Raw genomic sequence first — 18,815 nt, forward strand, 5'->3', positions numbered from 1 at the left:
GGCATAATACAGAGTTTTTAGTCGTTTTCGTGGATCCATGTGGATGAGGATCATTTTAATAACATTGTCATCTGTGCAGAGGGGGAAAAAAACATTTCCGTTTTTGTACATCGTTGTGTAAGCCTACTCATCATTTATTGATACAGCCGCTCTGGAGAAAACATGATGTCATCGTCCAGCTCAGTTCAGTTCACATATAATGTCGTCAAAGCAGGCAGATCACAAATATTAAGAATAATAAGTGTCCCCAACTCCCAGACTCACACCAGAGTCAACAGCTCTATAAATATGTGACAAACCCAACATTTCTTCTGTGATTCTTCTTTGCCTTGTAAATGTTTTACAGTACAAGCCACACCTTGGTTTTCTGGTTAAACCAAATGCCTGAATGTCATTCCCTTACATTTCAGCTCTAATACTGTTCATACTTTGACTTTTCCATATCATTGGATATGGTTAATAATATTCTAAGATCTATTGTGTAGTTGTACAAATAAAATGTTACTGCTAACAAAAGAGAATATTCTGTTTCATTTATACATGTTTTTTTTTTTTGCCTTTATTTTATAGTAACAGGAAATGTTTGAGAAAGCGAGGGAATGACGCACAGCAGATTCACGCCAGTCAACAGCTCTATAAGGATACACTTGACAAAAATAAAAATGTAAACAAACAAACCACTCAATTATTACAATTATTATATCAATTTAAAGCTCAATTATTCAGTCTTTGTGTTCTTGGCATGTTCTGCTCTTTATTTCAGAGCATTCTTGAAATTTGACATTATCAAAACATCTAATAGAAACCCTTTCTTAATTTTCAGTTTATGTCTTTACATATATTAACTTTTGGTTGGAAAATGTTGAATGTCAAGTAAGATATAACCACCAGTTTATAGAAAATTCTTCCTGTAATGTTCAGATATGTGAATCATAAGCAGCAGGTGACGTCAATGTAATTTTGCATGTGTTTCTGGATGGAAAAATTCCAACACATGCGCACCTCTCCTTTCTGGAGCTCCACCTTCATGAAAACTGGTTGGAAAACAACCACACCTTTGAGGTACTTTTTTTCTTGTAACAACCCATAGATTTTACAGTGTACAGCTAACCACCAAAAACTGTCTGGTGAGAAAAGTTGGGTAAGTTTTTACATTTTTCAATAGATCCTACTTTGTTAGCTTAAAAATAGCTTGTTTGTCAGATTAAATTGATTGGCATCATTAAGAACTAATAAGTAAGTAATTATGACAACTTATAAAGAATTACTAATTAATTACTAATCACAACATTATCGTGTCTGAGACGTTAGCAATTATCTTTTTTTACCTTCAACGTGGTCATAAAATTCATCACTACTTACTCAAGTGTTACCTAGTCACTCTTCAAGGACTACTTGTGATCTGGACCATTATTTTAAAGTGAAAAAGATGTTTTTCACTTTAAAGTAATGGTCCAGATCACTAGTAGTTCCTGCATAGTGACTAGGTAACACTTGAGTAAGTAGTGATGAATTTTATGACTATTTTCATAGTAAAAATGATAACTGATTACGTCTTAGACACACGATAATGTTCTTTATAATTTGTCAGTTAGTTAATAGTTATTAATGAAGCTAATCTCATTAAGTAATTATTGATTACCTAATAAGGAATAATCTCCTAAATTTTATATTACTTATTTATTAGTTAAGCTTGTTTCTTTATTAGTTAATAGTAGTAGCTGAAGTGTTAATGTAGAACTACTCATTAGTCCTTCATTACTTCCTGCATAGTTACTTATTAATGACGGACCATTATTATAAAGTGTTACCAAAAAAATTGTATTGTGCAGTTGGATCGGTATTTTATTTAAATGTAACTCCCTAAACATGTTTCTCAAATCATATATATATATATATAAGACACTAACATGAGAACTAACACTGCCTGAGTACTTAAATGTCCACCTATTTCAGCAAAGATCTTTCAAAACTGGTTCTGCCTGATAGACTGGTCACAAGGAACAATGTGAACACTGTTTTCTCTTTTTTTTAATTGCAAGCTGTCTTTATTTTTCTAGAATTTCCGTATTATGTCACTCTTTTCTTTTTTATACAATGTCAAATATATCAAAGTGATGTGTAAAAGAAGCATACAATTTGTGTTTTTTTTTTTTTTTCATTTATGCAATTATGTTATTGCAGGATTGTGTCCAGTCTACTGTACCTCATCCACTGTACACATTCTCAACTTTTCTGCCAGGTTTGTTTATTTCAAATGATTTATACTTCTATGCAACTCTAGGCATTTGATGTACCTTAGACTTATGTCATCTTGAATAGTTGCTATAGAAACCATATTGCATGTGCAATTAAAAGTTTAAGTTGGATTTCAAGTTAATTACATTGAATGCAGACTTTTTTCAAAACATAAAAACTACACTGTACATTTACTTCAATTTCTACATGTCAAATGCAACATTGTTACATGAACTTTGTAAGTTACATAAAGGAAGAACAATGATTTTGAAATGTGGTCCTAATAAAATAAAAGGTAAAACACAAAAAAGTAGCAGACAACAACATATAACAATAGGCCTGGAATACGTTTCATTGTTATTTATTATCAAAATATGTTATTGTGTTTTTTTATTTTTTTTATTTTTTTATTATTATTGTAATCTAGGACAACTTCCACAACAGCCGGCCCACCCTCCTGAACCAGGTATGTTTCACAGGAAATAATTCACATGAAAGTTATCTTATCTTGCACAGATGAATATTTCCTTTTAAATAATTTAACAAATAAAGGCAAATGTCTTCTATTACTCAATGTTCATAACAAAATCAGTATTGTTTGATTTCTTTTTTCACCATGTAGTGCAACGTTAAAAAGGCTTCAGTCTTGAAAACTGCAGTTTGAAGCATGACAGCAAAGTAAGTGAAGAATTGTGCCTCACTGTTCATTTTGAAGGACAGGGTGGGAACAATGGAATTGGTTCACTGAAACTAGCTATAAACAAAAGGATGGATGCACAACTTCCCAATTAAATATTCATTTTATTTACCGATTTATTTATTTATTTATTTATTTATTTATTTATGCTAGTAGCTATTCACAATGTGCATGATTTATATATTTTTATATATTGCCCTCTTACTATTACACCTATATAATAGTTAGGCCTAATAATTAACATTCAAAATGTTCAGCTTATGTAATTCAGATGTGAAATACTTTGTACTCGTTCTGTTGTATTTTTATGTATGGCCATAACTTCTACATTGGCAATTATACTCTGCAAAGAAAATTCAACAAAGATAATAAAAGCAAATAAAAATAAATTATTAACAAACATTATATAGTTCCTAACTTCATAATAATTCATATTTAAATAAAATGTTTAATATAAAATGTAATCCTACCCTTTTTTCCATTAGATCCCCAGAAGGAATCAAGGAGGAATTTCCGTCATTCATTGAAAAAGGTAAGAAAGAACAAAGTTAAAATGTTTCAACAAAGAATCAGCTTGGATAATCTTTTTATGCCATCTTTTTTACCAGCATAATTTTGGTGAATACTCATTAAAATAAGTCATAGTCTAAGGAAAGAAAATATAAACATTAATCCCTTTAATATGGCTGCTTGAAACACAAGGATGACTGATATAGACAGCTGCCATTAGCCTCAATGTTTGAAGCTGTAATGGATTGATTCTGTTCACTGACAGAAACACTGCCTTAAAGAAAGAATCGCCCGCTGATCGACTACAATGTTGTCATGTTTGGAGACTCCCATTTTGTAGTAATGGGACTGTGTAGAGAACGTGTGCAAATACTGAAAGCAGATCTTGACCAGCAACAAGATCTGCGAGATTTGCACAGAGCGTCTATTCAGAGTATTACTGTAAAGTGTGAGAGATTCCAAAACATGCCAAGAACCTGCGATTGCAGCAAACCTCGGCTAGAGAAGATGCATCCCACCGGGATAATCACTTGGACACGTGAGTTTCTCCAAAAAATCCTCCTAAAGAGACCAGGGCACTTTTTGTGGAATCAAATGGAAGATAGGTGACCATATAAATGACTGACGTCAGAAACACACAAAGCATCATATTCAGGGGTATTATCATATGTAAATAACACTTGGGCTTTTTTCCAGATTACAAAAGCACAAGTGTATTTGTAACGGTCACCAGCTGGAGTGCCCTTGAGAGCCACCAGAGGGCACTCCACATCAGACACTCACGTTCACTCTCAGACTACAATTCCCATACTCACTGCCCGGACTCATCATCTCTGATCACTCATCACATTCACCTGTACCTCATTATCACTGATTGCATTCACCTGTGTCCCATCGTCCTGTTAGTCTCAGTCTATTTATACCATGTTCTTTCATTCACTCACCGCGAAGTCTTGTTGTACTGTTAGTCTGCATTTCCGAGCATTTTCCCTGGTTTCATGTTTCTTGGTTTTCTGGATATCTTGCCTTGTTCCCTGGATTACTCTCTTGCCTCTGGTCCCTGCCTGTTTTGTTTGTTTGTTTATTTGTTTGTTTGGACTGCTTACCTGTGTTTTGACCTTTTGCCTGTACACTGGATTACGCCTCTGGATTGCCCTCAAATAAAGCTGCATTTGGATCTTACCCTTGTGTCTTGGAGCAGTTCGTGACAGAAGACTTCGCCACACCCAGATCCAGCAGCTATGACCTCCAGGAATCCAGCAGTACGGATCTCGCCTGATCTTCCCAGCATGAGCCGGGAGTTTGCTGGACAGATCGCGGCCTTGGCCCTGGATAGCCTCGATCTGTTCCAGTACACCTGGGGGTTTGTTCCTCTCGCTGCCTCTTGCTCTCTGGGTGACGAGGCAATTAAGTTGTGTTACCGGCTGGGGGCTAAGGAGGTCGACCCGAGGGAGCTCCCCGATCTCTCCGGTCTGGATTGGAGAGAGGCACTCTCCAGATGTCTGGAGAGCTTCCTTCCGTGGCACGCCATGTCAACGCCTGCACTTCACGCCAGTCCAGCCGAGCCTGCACTTCACGCCAGTCCAGCCGAGCCTGCACTTCACGCCAGTCCAGCCGGGCCTGCACTTCACACCCGTCCAGCCGAGCTTGCACTTCACGCCAGTCCAGCCGAGCCCGCACTTCACGCCAGATCTGCCGAAGCCAAGACAGCAAGCGACATGCCCGCCAAGCTAGAGTCTTCACCGCTGGTCCCGTCCAGCACAGAGCCCTCTTCACCGCTGGTCCCGTCCAGCACAGAGCCCTCTTCACTGCTGGTCCCGTTCAGCACAGAGCCTTCACCGCTGGTCCCGTCCAGCACAGAGCCTTCACCGCTGGTCCCGTCCAGCACAGAGCCTTCACCGCTGGTCCCGTCCAGCACAGAGCCTTCACCGCTGGTCCCGTCCAGCACAGAGCCTTCACCGCTGGTCCCGTCCAGCACAGAGCCTTCACCGCTGGTCCCGTCCAGCACAGAGCCTTCTTCATTGCCGCTGGTCCTGTCCAGCTCAAAGCCCTCTCCACTGCTGGTCCCGTCAAGCTCAGAGCGCGCTGATCCTGAACCAGAGCCAGAGCTTCACGTCAGTCCTGCCGAGCCAGAGCCAGAGCTTCACGTCAGTCCTGCCGAGCCAGAGCCAGAGCTTCACGTCAGTCCTGCCGAGCCAGAGCCAGAGCTTCACGTCAGTCCTGCCGAGCCAGAGCCAGAGCTTCACGTCAGTCCTGCCGAGCCAGAGCCAGAGCTTCACGTCAGTCCTGCCGAGCCAGAGCCAGAGCTTCACGTCAGTCCTGCCGAGCCAGAGCCAGAGCTTCACGTCAGTCCTGCCGAGCCAGAGCCAGAGCTTCACGTCAGTCCTGCCGAGCCAGAGCCAGAGCTTCACGTCAGTCCTGCCGAGCCAGAGCCAGAGCTTCACGTCAGTCCTGCCGAGCCAGAGCCAGAGCTTCACGTCAGTCCTGCCGAGCCAGAGCCAGAGCTTCACGTCAGTCCTGCCGAGCCAGAGCCAGAGCTTCACGTCAGTCCTGCCGAGCCAGAGCCAGAGCTTCACGTCACGTCTGCCCGTCCAGAGTCTCGTCCCGCCGAGACTGAAATTGTTCCTGAGCCTGAATCTGATACTGATCCTGAGCCTGAATCTGTTCCTCTTCCTGCGCCTGTGTCTTCGGACAAGATGGCCGACTCCACGCCTGTGTCTTCGGACAAGATGGCCGACTCCACGCCTGTGTCTTCGGACAAGATGGCCGACTCCACGCCTGTGTCTTCGGACAAGATGGCCCACTCCACGCCTGTGTCTTCGGACAAGATGGCCCACTCCACGCCTGTGTCTTCGGACAAGATGGCCCACTCCACGCCTGTGTCTTCGGACAAGATGGCCGACTCCACGCCTGTGTCTTCGGACAAGATGGCCGACTCCACGCCTGCGTCTTCGGACAAGATGGCCGACTCCACGCCTGTGTCTTCGGACAAGATGGCCGACTCCACGCCTGCGTCTTTGGACAAGATGGCCACCGCATCCCCTGAGCCCGTTCCTGTTCCTGTTCTTGAGCCCGTTCATGTTCCTGAACCGTTGGATCCGCCTGAAGGGTCGTCTCCGCCCCGGCCGCCTGAAGGGTCGTCTCCGCCCCGGCCGCCTGCTCAGCCTGCTCCGCCCCGGCCGCCTGCACTGCCTGCTCCGCCCAGGCCGCCTGCACTTCCTGCTCCGCCCTGGCCGCCTGCACAGCCTGATCCGCCCTGGTCGCCTGCACAGCCTGCTCCGCCCTGGCCTTCCGCCCTGCCAGAGTCTTCAGGTCCTCTTCCGCTGCACGGGCCTGGCCCTCCATCCCGCCCCCGGGTCCGCCTCCGCTCCACCACCCTCCTGGACAATTTAGGAGCGTCTGGAATCCGCTCCTTAAAGGGGGGGCTATGTAACGGTCACCAGCTGGAGTGCCCTTGAGAGCCACCAGAGGGCACTCCACATCAGACACTCACGTTCACTCTCAGACTACAATTCCCATACTCACTGCCCGGACTCATCATCTCTGATCACTCATCACATTCACCTGTACCTCATTATCACTGATTGCATTCACCTGTGTCCCATCATCCTGTTAGTCTCAGTCTATTTATACCATGTTCTTTCATTCACTCACCGCGAAGTCTTGTTGTACTGTTAGTCTGCATTTCCGAGCATTTTCCCTGGTTTCATGTTTCTTGGTTTTCTGGATATCTTGCCTTGTTCCCTGGATTACTCTCTTGCCTCTGGTCCCTGCCTGTTTTGTTTGTTTGTTTATTTGTTTGTTTGGACTGCTTACCTGTGTTTTGACCTTTTGCCTGTACACTGGATTACGCCTCTGGATTGCCCTCAAATAAAGCTGCATTTGGATCTTACCCTTGTGTCTCGGAGCAGTTCGTGACAGTATTAATATACATCACATTTAATAAATTATCATTTTCTGTATATTCACTCAAATGTGCTGTTCAGTCAGATGTGTGAAGGGGTTCAATCAATTAATAATAGAAACATGAACAAATGAATCTCAAATTGGAGAGCAAGAATAGGATCTGTCACTCTTCATGAGGATATAGTGAGAAGTAACAAGGCTACTGGACAAGAAGACATGGCACAAATATCATCAATATCATGTAATCTGGAGTTATTCACTGGCAGATTCTTCAGGATTTGAAAGCATCATCATCAGAAAGTTTCCTGGTGTCCATTTTAGTGACAAGCTCCATCAATGCTTCTTCAACGAATGGACTGCAGGAAATTGATGTCAGTCTGATGTTGCTCAGATTGAGTAAATAATGATGGAGAAGTTCAGAAAATCCCTTCTTGAAGTTCAATGTTCACTGAATCAAGACGTTTATTCCATGCAGCACGGAGGAGAAAACGGATCACGGTTCAAGCAAGAGTTTGAAGACTTCTTCTCTTTTGTGGGACAAAGAGTCACAATCAAGACAACGAGCGTGAGATGATTTATGAATTTCATCAGGCTTACCAGTTTCCCCCGTTCCTGTCCTGTTGTTTACTGGAATGTTGAATTCACTTTTTTCATTTATTTACTGGATTATGGATAATAGGATTCGTCCATACCTCTTATTACTGGAAACTTTAAATAATAGAAAATTGATCGATACAGATTCATACACGTTCATGCAATGTGTGTGCAATTTACATTCTGTGAACAAAAGTACAAAATAAAGAAATAAACTTTGTGTTGCACACTTGTTGCATACTATAAAACTATGAATATTTCTAATTAACTGATAATAATGATCATAATTTTCTTCAGATGCTGTGGACCTCAGTGAGATTGCAGATTTCGTGAAGCGTAATCGCGACTCGACGATTCCTCTCGTGAAAGCAAGTTCTACTCTGAGAATTTGTGGGCAAGATGGAACAGTGTACGAAGGGGATGAAGAACAGCTTGAAGCCTGGAAAGATTATTACCTGCCAGAACGGATGGAAATGGAGGTGATCGGAGCCATTGATGACTTCCCATGTGATGCATTTGGTCTGCAGTTGGTGCTCTTGTTGGGTGAAGATGGAAGGGTCTTTGCCTATGAGGATGAGCTTTTGCACCTCGTGGCCATGAATTTGAGAGATCTGTTCCAGTGTGAGATGAAACCCATAGAAACCTTCAAGCTTGGAGAGTGTTTCGAAGAGCCGGTGAGGTCATAAATACATTTATACATTGATGTTCTTTTTAGCATTTCATTGAGTCAATGACAGTAGTTTCAAACTAAGGCAAAGCAGGGTTGATTGCTGATTATGAATATGTTTTTATGCATATTCATACGTTTGTTTCCCAGACTGAAGAAGAATACCAGGAAATGATGGAAAGCGATGAGATCAAAGAAATGAAGAAATTACACATGGATTTCAGAGAATCTCTGGGGCTGGAATTGCTAAACACCATGAATGATTTCGCACAGAGCCGTAACGTAAGATTATAGATGGTTCTTTTACGCTTATTTATTACCAAAATAGTATAATAATATTAGTCTAATAATAATAATAATAATAATAATAATAATGTTTGCTAAATTCATCCACCCCTCCTTTTTTGGAAAACAGGTGGGTTCAGAGGATTTCACTTCAAGCAAAAAACAAAGATTTCAAGAATATTCTTCAATATGCAATTGCAAGATGGAGAATGGAGGCAAACTTCAGGGATTTTGCCAATCAAGTCATGGCCTTATTGTGTTAAGTTAAATGAATCCAGTTTAAATTCCAGTTAACGAGTTTGTTTGCCCATAAAATCTTTAAGATATTAGGTTAAAAACTTATTTGGCTTGCTGTCCACTGAAGAGGGGCTCGATGAAGCAGCTTCAACTCGAGCTCTGATATACCCCCCCAGTGGCTAAATGTATAGGATATGATAATTGAAGGGCAAGGTACCTGAGATGGTAGGTACCAAGGTGGAGTTTGGGGAGGTGGAGGGATACTGGAACAGCTGATGCTGGAGAGAGGTAAGCAGCTGCTTATATACTCAGGCTGTTGATTGAAAGATTAGATGGGCTCACTCCTCCCTAACTTGCGTTAAGGAACTTCATTTAAATGAATCCAGAAAATGCTGCACATTTCCTGTGACAAGTTTACATGCAGCAAATTCACGTTAGCCAACAAACAATGATGTTCTGTCGATTTCTCAAACAATTTCTCCTTAACTTTGTGTACATTGCCTGTGAATACTGTTAAAGTGGGACATTTAAACTACAATTGTGTAAATTGTAAATGTGATGTATTTTTATAAGACATACAATAGTAAATCTTTTTATTTTTTTCATGGTGTATTATTGGTAAATTAGCAGTCACTGTAATGATAAACAATATATTTCAGAATCCATTGTAAGGAAGAAAGAAAGTCAAGAAAAAAGGAATGACAGGTCAGTGTAGCAACCAGTGAACCATTTAACTGGAATCTAAGAGTGTAAATTTCATAAGATAAAGTTTTTTATGCTTTTTATAAATTACATGTAAAAATGTGTTTTTTAATGTGACTTTAATGTGCTACTATTATGTTTCTTCAAATATCCCCTTTCATGCAGTATGTTATATAGCTGTTTGTGAATGTAAAAGTTCTACAAATTTGTGAAGTTGAAAGTACACAATAAATAAAGATATTTTCTCACAAAAGAAATAGACTCTGAACCACCTAAAGTTTGAGTCGTTCGAATCCCACTGCGTTATGGTTCTACATCACTAGAAAAGACATTGCATAATGCCTGTCTATGTTGTATGTTGTCCGCCCGTGAACCACACGTCATTTTACTGACGACTGCTTCTCAAATCTCAGAGTTCAATGCAGGATTCACAAAATACCTGCTCTTTAAAAGTGGGTCAGTACCCAGTTGATTTGGACCAACTTGCTGCTCAGAATCACAACCTGTAAGTATGAATAATTATTGATGTATATATTTGTAATACAGTTCGTTGTTGTGGGAAAAAGAGGCGGCAATAAATAAACAAAATGAAAGTAAAGACGGAAGCCCCTCACGGACGACTGCCACCACACATAATAAAACATAAACAAAACACAACATAAAGTCCAGGCCTGCCCTCTCTCGTCCTTCACTGTCGTCTCTCCTTCTTTTATTCTTCCGCTCTTCCGTGAGAGATACAAGACCGGTGCGTCGCGCAGGTGTCGCTCATTATCAGTCACGCCACCAGCCTCGCACCGTCCTCTCACGGCCTCGTCCTGCTCGCCACAATATTTTCTACCGTGTGTTCAAAATACGTAGTTTTGTGTTTGTCTCCGGCAAACCGGCTCACTTACGTTATCACTGTCTTACTGAAATAGTTCTGAAAATCAGCTGTGGGCCACTATTACCTAAAACTGTGTCTATTAATGCAGATTGTCTGTTGTTCTTACTACTTTGAAAGATAAAGGATGGAGCAAGATTTGTTTTATGAACGATTGTTACATCAGTCATTCACGTTAGTGCTAGGCTAATGCATGCGCTGTTATCGATACAGTTACTGCATGTGCAGCGCAATAAATTAGAAATGTAAACATCGGTTTGTTGATGGACATGCACTTGTTAATGTTGATGGTGAGGAATTACAGCTGCAACATCTCATACTGTGCCTCAAAATGAGTAGTGTATCACTGAGAAACGTCCTGCTCGAGTCGTCCTTGCGATGGAGGTTCGGGTTGAATAACTAGTTCTTCCAATGTTTCATCATCGGACTCGTGCTCGGATATCAGTTTATTTTAATTAAATTAATATTATTTAAAAAATATATAATTTGATTTAAATAAATAATAAATCTAACATGATTCAATGATGTAACGTAATAGGAACTTAATAAATAAAACATGATTAAAATTTTAAAAAGTATAAATAAATACCAATTCATTTAAATAAATAGCAAATTAATACATTTGATTAAAAAAATTATACTATGAATTGATACATTGATTGTAAATAAAAAAAGTAAATAAAAAAACTTGATTATGATAACTTTGATTTAAAAATTGATTAAATAAAAAATAATTAAATAAATAATACATTTGATTAAAATATATAAAACTTGATTTAAATAAATAAAACTTTAATTAAAAAGTGATACATTTATGTAAATAAATAAACAAAAGCATTTGAAATAAATAAAACCTGATAATAAATAACTAATTTAAGAGTTGATTAAATAACAAATGATTATAATTTGATTAAAAAAACGATGTAAATAAATAATAGATTAATAAATTTGACTAAAATAAGTTTATTAAAATAGATACAATTACATTTACATGAATAACACATCTAACATTACAGTAAAAGAATGCAATGATGTAACATAATAGAAACTAAATAATTTTTTTATTATATTATACACATATTTATAATATATGTGTGTATAATTTTTCATATTAATTTGGTCTTTATACATGAAAATATATAGTTGCCGCAGGAAGAAGATCATATTTGGGTCTCTGTGGATCTGAAAGATTGAAAAGTGATCTAGAGTTTCAGAAGAGATCTCTATTATTTATAGAGCACTTTTAAAAACAACAGGATTTGAACCTGAAGTGTTTTAAAAGACACAATCAATCACAACATGATATACCCTCTATAAATACCAAAAATATAAAATATCTATACTTAAAACATCAAACTCCATCAGTGACAGAATAGAGAAAAAAAACCTTGGCAGAAACCAGACTCAGTCACTCTGACCACCAAAAAAACAGTGTATGATTATGATTCAGGCATTACAGGTCAGAAGTCAGATTGGATCTGAATATTCAGAATATTTATCCAGTTCCATCTGGTTGAAGGTTTCCTTGTTTTGACTTTGGATGAATGATTGGATCATTCTGTAAAGTTACACAAACACATGTGTGTGATGATCACTGTGGGTTTGTGTCTGTTGATTCTGTTGAATGTGATTGTGTCTGTAGTGGCTCTTTATTCACCATCCAGAGAAGGTCAGACTAACATCTAACCTGTAAGTAAAACGCAGACAGTCAAATGTGTGTGATATTATTGCATTATCCACTTTAGAACAACTAAAATAAACTACTTAGACTATAAAGTGCAAGATTATAATAGTCTATATAAATAAAAGTCATGTCCTTTATTTATATAGCACTTTTTAACAATATAGATTGTTTCAAAGCAGCTTTACAGTGATAATAAGAAATTAAAGTAACAGAGATTGTTTTGGCTTTACAGCAGCTCTTGAATAAAGTTATTGTCCAGTGAAGGATTACAAATTTAAGAATCTATTTCAGATATGCTTCCTTACATAACATCATGGTGAAGAATATTGATTTTCGCATTTGATGTATAAATGATGATTACTGAGTTTCCAGCAAGAGATTCCTGCCAGTCCTGTTGCTCCATTGTAAGTTAAATGAGTCAGATCACTGAGACTCTCACCTTTTGTTCTGCAAATGGCTTTCGGAGCCCAAATGGCTTTTGGAGCCCCTGGCCCAGACGTTGAATCATTAGGCTGATTGGATTAGCAATGCAATAGAATGATATGCTGATTGGGTCTGTTTCTCTTGAGCAAGCCAGATAACCTGCCAAACTGGTTTTCACTTGATAGAATCAAATCATCCCTATGCTTTGTTTTGATTTGTCTCCACCTTCAAAAGTCCCTCCTCCTAAAATGCCTATAAAATACCATGTAAATTTATGTTAGATTAGATTGTTGGATGACTGCAGCAACGCTCAGCGAAGTCCTCAATAAAGAATAACTTCTGCTTGAACGATATCCCAACATCTCCTGGTCTTGCTTCGATGAAGGAATAAAGCTTCCAACACCAGCTAAAGTAAGTTTTTGATTGATTCACTTCCGTTGCAAAAATCATTAGTTATTAACTTAGGGGCCGCTTACACGACACCATTTTAACTGAAGACAGAAAACTTTCAATGCGTTCCGGCCGTTCATTAGCACTACAACAGTGTTTGGTGGTTTAGATCTGGAGGCCGCCGAGCGCACCCTCACCTCTCTGAACTTTCCCACCACCGCCAGAGGTGCCAAAAAGATCAGATGGCAAGACAGGGCATCGAGGAGAAAGCCCTCAACTTTTTTCCAGGTGTCCACCAGGTTCACCCACAGGTGCCTCACCGTTGCCACCATCGATCTACCAACCGCGGTGGTGATCTACTTGGTGGCGTGGAGAGCCAGATCTGTGGTGTGGTGCAGCTTGGATACCGCATCAGGGGAAAGACCCTGACCCTGATCAGAGTCCTTCAGCAGATTGGCTTGGTAAGCTTGACACACTGCCATGGTATGCAGTGAAGCACCAGCCTGACATGCTGCCATGTATGCCCTGCCATACAAGTGTGAGGTGTTCTTGGTAGCCAGGGCCTGAGCTTTCAAGGTCATTGCCCACCCACCCGCGAGATAGTTTGTGAATGTCTCGTGGATTGGGGCATAGCCATGTATCCATGCTTCTGCATCCCCTCGACATTTGCATCATTTGCATGCCTATGTCAGTGTATGTGGGCTGAATATGGTTTCTTCCACACCCTCGTGATCTCAGTATCGAGATCGGGAAGAAAAGGAAGGCTCATGGGAGCTGGACGGTTGTGGCCAGAAAGGAACTGCTTGTCTAACCTTCCGCAAGCGGTCTTTTCCCTAGCGCGCTCCAAAGACAGCTGAAGCCTGCCTGAAGCACGGTCCATAACCCCCAACAACTCTTCATACACAGGGCAGGAAGGTCATGAGGGCTTAGATGACTCGTCTTCTTCACCCTCGACCACCATCTTCTTCTCTTCCTGGCATGGTGGCAGTAGAGCACTATCCACTGAGCCAGAGGACGCATTGGATGCTCCATCCTCGCCCAGCAGAGCATTCTCATCGGCGGCCGAAGCACGCGAGAGATTCACTCCTCTCTCAAACTATTGCGCCAGCTCCATCTGTGACCCCCAGGACCTAGATCTTCTCTCTGCTTTAGCTTGAGAGGGACCCAAGACACTGGGAACAGATGCTTGTCCCTCTTCCCTCGAAAAGATGGACAAACGAGAGCGGAGCGTCCTTAAAGGGAAACACCCACAGTGCACGCAAAAAGCTCCCTCAAGAACTGAAATAAATAAACACACAAGTCATGTATGTCTCTGGGTGTCAGAAACCTCGGACATGGGTTGGCACACTGCTAACAAAAAGAGGATGATTCTCTAGGCGCCCCTTATATACTTCCTGGTTGCACTAGAATGTTATATTAAACTCTTATTAAACATGTTTATAGTGTGTAATTCACCATTACAAGGAAAGAAAACTAAGAAGAAACTAAATGAACTTTCAATTAAAATATGAACAGTTTTAATTATCACTACTCACCAAAGTGTCTTCAGTTTATAATGTGGATCATCCTTCAGATCAGAGAGCAGCTTCACACCTGAGTCTCTTAGTTTATTTCCAATTAGTTCCAGTTCTCTCAGGTGTGAGGGGTTTGATCTCAGCGCTGAAGTCAGAGCAGCACAACCTTCATCTGTAACACCACAATCACACAACCTGTAGAGAACAATGACACTCTTCAGTGTCTCAGTTCAGGATCTACACCTTAGATAAGCAGGAACTTCACAATCAGAAAGAGAGACTTAATCCACGGCACCATTAACAGGTCCAGTCTAAGGTTCAGTCCCGCTTCTACATGCTGTTTGAACGGGTTAGTTTCAATATCATAAAAATTGCAAGAATATTCATTTTTTATGCAAGTATCCAAAAACCATCAATATATCTGTATATGAACACAGTTGTCACATCTTTACCTTATCCAGTCATGTTTATACTATCATAAATATTGTAAAGTTATGTCAGACACATTGGAAAGAATGTAATGAAAATAAAAGTAACATTTCCATTAGTAATTTCACAGTAGATTGTTTGTATGTCAATCATTATTTACCACAAAAAGAGGGCTATGTTGGGACATTTTATAAAATCTTACCTGAGTATCTTACCTAATCTTCAGTTTACAGTGAGGATCCTGCAGTAGATCAGAAAGCTGCTTGACTCCAGAATCTCCTACTTTATTCCACGACAGTTCCAGTTCTCTCAGGTGTGAGGGGTTTGAGAGGGGAAGAGAGTTCCATAGGTGGGTGGCAGCATAACTAAAATATCTGGCACCCATGGTAGTTAGTCGAATCCGAGGTACCAGAAGAGAAATTGAAGATGAAGATCTGAGAGCATGTGATGGAGTGTAAACATGGAGAAGTTGTGTAAGGTATTGGGGTGCAAGATTATGAAGTGCCTTATAAGTAAGTAGCAAGATCTTGAATTCAACTCTATACTTTACTGGAAGCCAGTGCAATTGCTGAAGAACTGGAGAAATGTGCTCAGTAGAAGGTGTTCTAGATAGAACACAAGCTGCAGAATTCTAAACCAACTGAAGCTTATGTAGCAATTTGGAGGGAACACCTGTGAGAAGAGCATTACAGTAGTCTATACGTGAAGTGACTAGTGCGTGAATGAGAACTGCAGTATTATTATTTGAAAGAAAGGGATGGAGACGGTTAATATTACGCAAGTGGAAATATGCAAGCCGCGTTATATTATTAATATGAGCTTCAAAAGATAGTGTGCTATCCATGATGACACCCAAACTTTAAACCTGTGAAGAAGGACAGATTGCAGTATTGTCAGTGTACAAAGAAAGACAATTCGATGTAGACACAACAGATCTAGTGCCAACAAGCAAAGCCTCAGTTTTGTTGCCATTTACCTTCAAGAAGTTAGCTGAAAGCCAATATTTAATTTCAGCTAAACAGCTGGACAAAGATGATGGTGGAAAAGAACCAGTGGGTTTGGCAGACAGGTAAAGTTGGGTGTCATCCCAAAATTAATACCATATTTCCTCAAAATATAACCAAGAGGGAGCATATAAATAAAGAAAAGAAGCGGGCCCAAGACAGAACCCTGGGGGCCACCAGTGGTGATTGTAGATGTTCTTGATCGAAAACCTTTTAATTGAATACGCTGACTGCGTCCAGATAGATATGACCTAAACCAAGACAGAGCAGTGCCAGTTATACCAATAGAAGCTTAACCTGTCAAGAAGTATCTTGTGTGAGACAGTATCAAAGGCAGCGCTCAAGTCGAGAAGGACAAGTATGGTTAAAAGCCAAGAGTCAGCTGCCAACAGTAGATCATTGGTTATTCTGACAAGAGCAGTCTCAGTGCTATGGTGGGGACGAAAGCCAGATTGAAATTGTTCATACAAGTTATTATTGGAAAGATGTTCATTAATTTGAATTGCAATACACTTTTCTTAGTGAGCTTTTCTATTTACCTTAGAGATAAATGGTAAATTTGAAACTGGACGAAAATTATCAAAATTAAATGGATCACCCCCTGGTTCCTTAAGTATGGGAGTAATAATAGCAGATTTAAGATATGGAGATACAGAAACAGAATCAAGTGAAGCATGAACAATTTTAGTAATCAATGCCGACAGGGCTGGTAAACAAGCTTTCACTAAAGGAGTTGGTAGAGGGTCTAACTGACAAGTCGAAGATTTAGATTTACCTATCAGACCCACTATTTCTGAAGTAGTTGGTAGTGTAAAGTTAGAGAAAACAGAGTGGGGAGGTGTGTGAGTGATAGACTGACAGGAGTCATTGTAAAGAGAACCAGTAAGTAATTGCTGATGTACATTTTCAACCGTAGATGCAAAAAAAGTCAAAAAGCGATCACATAAGTCAGTGGAATACATATCAGATGGCAAAGAATCAGGTAGTTGCAGAATATTGTTTACCACCAAGAAAAGGAGTTCCCATTGCTAACTCCAATTATGTTGGAGTAGTAATCAGATTTAGCCTTGGACAGTGCATTTTATAATTTTGAATATGTTCAGCATACATTTCTTTATAAACAGACCAGACCTGACGTACAACCGCTCTAACCTACGGCCTTTAGTTTTAAGTTCACGCAGTTCAGGTGTAAACCAAGGAGCTGAATGTACAACTGAAACAGTTCGAGTTTTCACAGGTGCGAATTCATCTAAAATCATTTTCAGTCGATCATTGTAGTATGTAACCAGTTCATCAACAGTAGAGAAATCAGATTTACTGGAGAAGATGGCAAGTTCATCAGCAAGAGTAGGCACATCAATGTTCTTAATATTCCGAAATGTGATCGGACGACACGGGTTTACCTTAAAAACTGCCAGTTTGGCACAAAAAGACACCAGCAGGTGATCTGATATGGACAGATCAGAAACATTACAATTATAAGGTGTTATACCAGAACAGCAAACAAGATCAAGAGTATGCCCCTTAGTATGAGTGGGCAGTGTGTTAAATTGTTGCATACCAAAGCAATCCAAACATGATAAAAATTCACATGTAAATGCATTACTGACATTGTCTATATGAATGTTAAAATCACCCAGAATGATTACATTTGGAGACATGTTAGATTGTTTCAAAGCAGCTTTACAGTGATAACAGGAAAATAATGCAACAAAGTTTGTTTCGGCTCTACATCAGATCTAGAAGAAAATAGTGTCATTGTCCAGCTTAAGTAAGTTTAGTGTTGATTCATTTATGTTGTAAAAAAGTTATTAATTTAGTTAATTTATCTATAAAGCCGCTCTGGAGAAAACAGTGATGTCATCGTCCAGCTCAGTTCAGTTCTCATATAATGGAGTCAATGCAGGCAGATCAGTAATATTGTTGTTGAATATTAAGTGTCCTCAACTAAGCAAGCCAGAGGCGACATTGGCAGGAACTCAAACTCCATCAGTGACAGAGTGGAGAAGAAAACATTGGCAGAAACCAGACTCAGTTGCTCAGTTCTCCTCTGGCCAACAAACGAAAAGAGTATGATTATGATTCAGGCATTACAGGTCAGAAGTCAGATTGGATCTGAACATTCAGAAAATGTATCCAGTTCCATCTGGTTGAAGGTTTCATTGTTTGACTTTGGGTGAAGGATTGGATCATTCTGTAAAGTTACACAAACACATGTGTGTGTGATGATCACTGTGGGTTTGTGTCTGTTGATTCTGTTGAATGTGATTGTGTCTGTAGTGGCTCTTTATTCACCATCAGCTGATCCAGAGAAGGTCAGACTAACATCTAAAACCTGTAAGTAAAACACAGACAGTAAATGTGTGAGACATTATTGCATTATCCATTTTAGAACAACTAAAAGAAACAACTGTTTTTAAACGTTCAGATTTTACATAATCTAAATCATCATGAATGATAAACCTTGACCACTATCTATAATCCTGTATGACTGTCCTCCTTCTATGTCATTGGGTCTGTTTTATTTATGACAAGGAAAGTAGAGATAAATATTTACCATTATCTTCTACTGCAATTGACATTCTCTCAAAATACATCATTTAGGGATAAAAAGACAATGATAAAAGCAAAATATTGAATTGTTTTGAAATAAGA

At 39.8% G+C, this 18,815-nt stretch overlaps 2 protein-coding genes across 4 annotated transcripts in view; one reads left to right on the forward strand and one right to left on the reverse strand.

The window, feature by feature from the left end:
* The first annotated feature begins 911 nt into the window (after positions 1 to 911).
* LOC311093971 (uncharacterized protein) lies at positions 912 to 10,080 on the forward strand. Of its 2 annotated transcripts, XM_084131686.1 has the most exons (8): positions 912 to 1,141; positions 2,185 to 2,242; positions 2,666 to 2,704; positions 2,861 to 2,916; positions 3,421 to 3,467; positions 8,243 to 8,619; positions 8,763 to 8,894; positions 9,028 to 10,080. In XM_084131686.1, the coding sequence occupies exons 4-8, from the start codon at positions 2,906 to 2,908 to the stop codon at positions 9,163 to 9,165; spliced, it is 705 nt and encodes a 234-aa protein (XP_083987812.1). In that variant the 5' UTR covers positions 912 to 1,141; positions 2,185 to 2,242; positions 2,666 to 2,704; positions 2,861 to 2,905; the 3' UTR covers positions 9,166 to 10,080. The 2 variants fall into 2 exon arrangements, with proteins under 2 accessions (XP_083987812.1, XP_083987811.1); XM_084131685.1 differs by lacking the exons at positions 912 to 1,141; positions 2,185 to 2,242; positions 2,666 to 2,704; positions 2,861 to 2,916; positions 3,421 to 3,467 and adding an exon at positions 3,614 to 3,983.
* A 6,951-nt stretch (positions 10,081 to 17,031) lies between these two features.
* Positions 17,032 to 18,815, reverse strand: part of LOC311093942 (NLR family CARD domain-containing protein 3-like) — a 30,918-nt gene continuing 29,134 nt past the window's right edge. Inside the window, exons 10-11 of one of the 2 annotated variants that reach the window (XM_084131630.1) lie at positions 18,456 to 18,495; positions 17,038 to 18,354 (exon numbers count right to left, since the gene is read on the reverse strand). In XM_084131630.1, the coding sequence (XP_083987756.1) occupies positions 18,489 to 18,495 (7 nt within the window). In that variant the 3' untranslated portion in view covers positions 17,038 to 18,354; positions 18,456 to 18,488. Of the gene's footprint in view, positions 18,496 to 18,815 lie in introns of both variants that reach the window. The other variant, XM_084131629.1, reaches the window with a different exon arrangement.

The sequence above is a fragment of the Abramis brama genome, assembly GCF_963993115.1.
Source record: "Abramis brama genome assembly, chromosome: 12".
NCBI classification, from domain to species: Eukaryota; Metazoa; Chordata; class Actinopteri; order Cypriniformes; family Leuciscidae; genus Abramis; species Abramis brama.

Coding starts and splice junctions, on each gene's coding strand:
- LOC311093971 (XM_084131685.1), top strand. CDS start 3,761: ATGTTTGGAGACTCCCATTTTGTAGTAATGGGACTGTGTAGAGAACGT. Junction 8,620..8,762: donor GAGAGTGTTTCGAAGAGCCG/GTGAGGTCATAA, acceptor TTTGTTTCCCAG/ACTGAAGAAGAATACCAGGA. Junction 8,895..9,027: donor ATTTCGCACAGAGCCGTAAC/GTAAGATTATAG, acceptor TTTGGAAAACAG/GTGGGTTCAGAGGATTTCAC.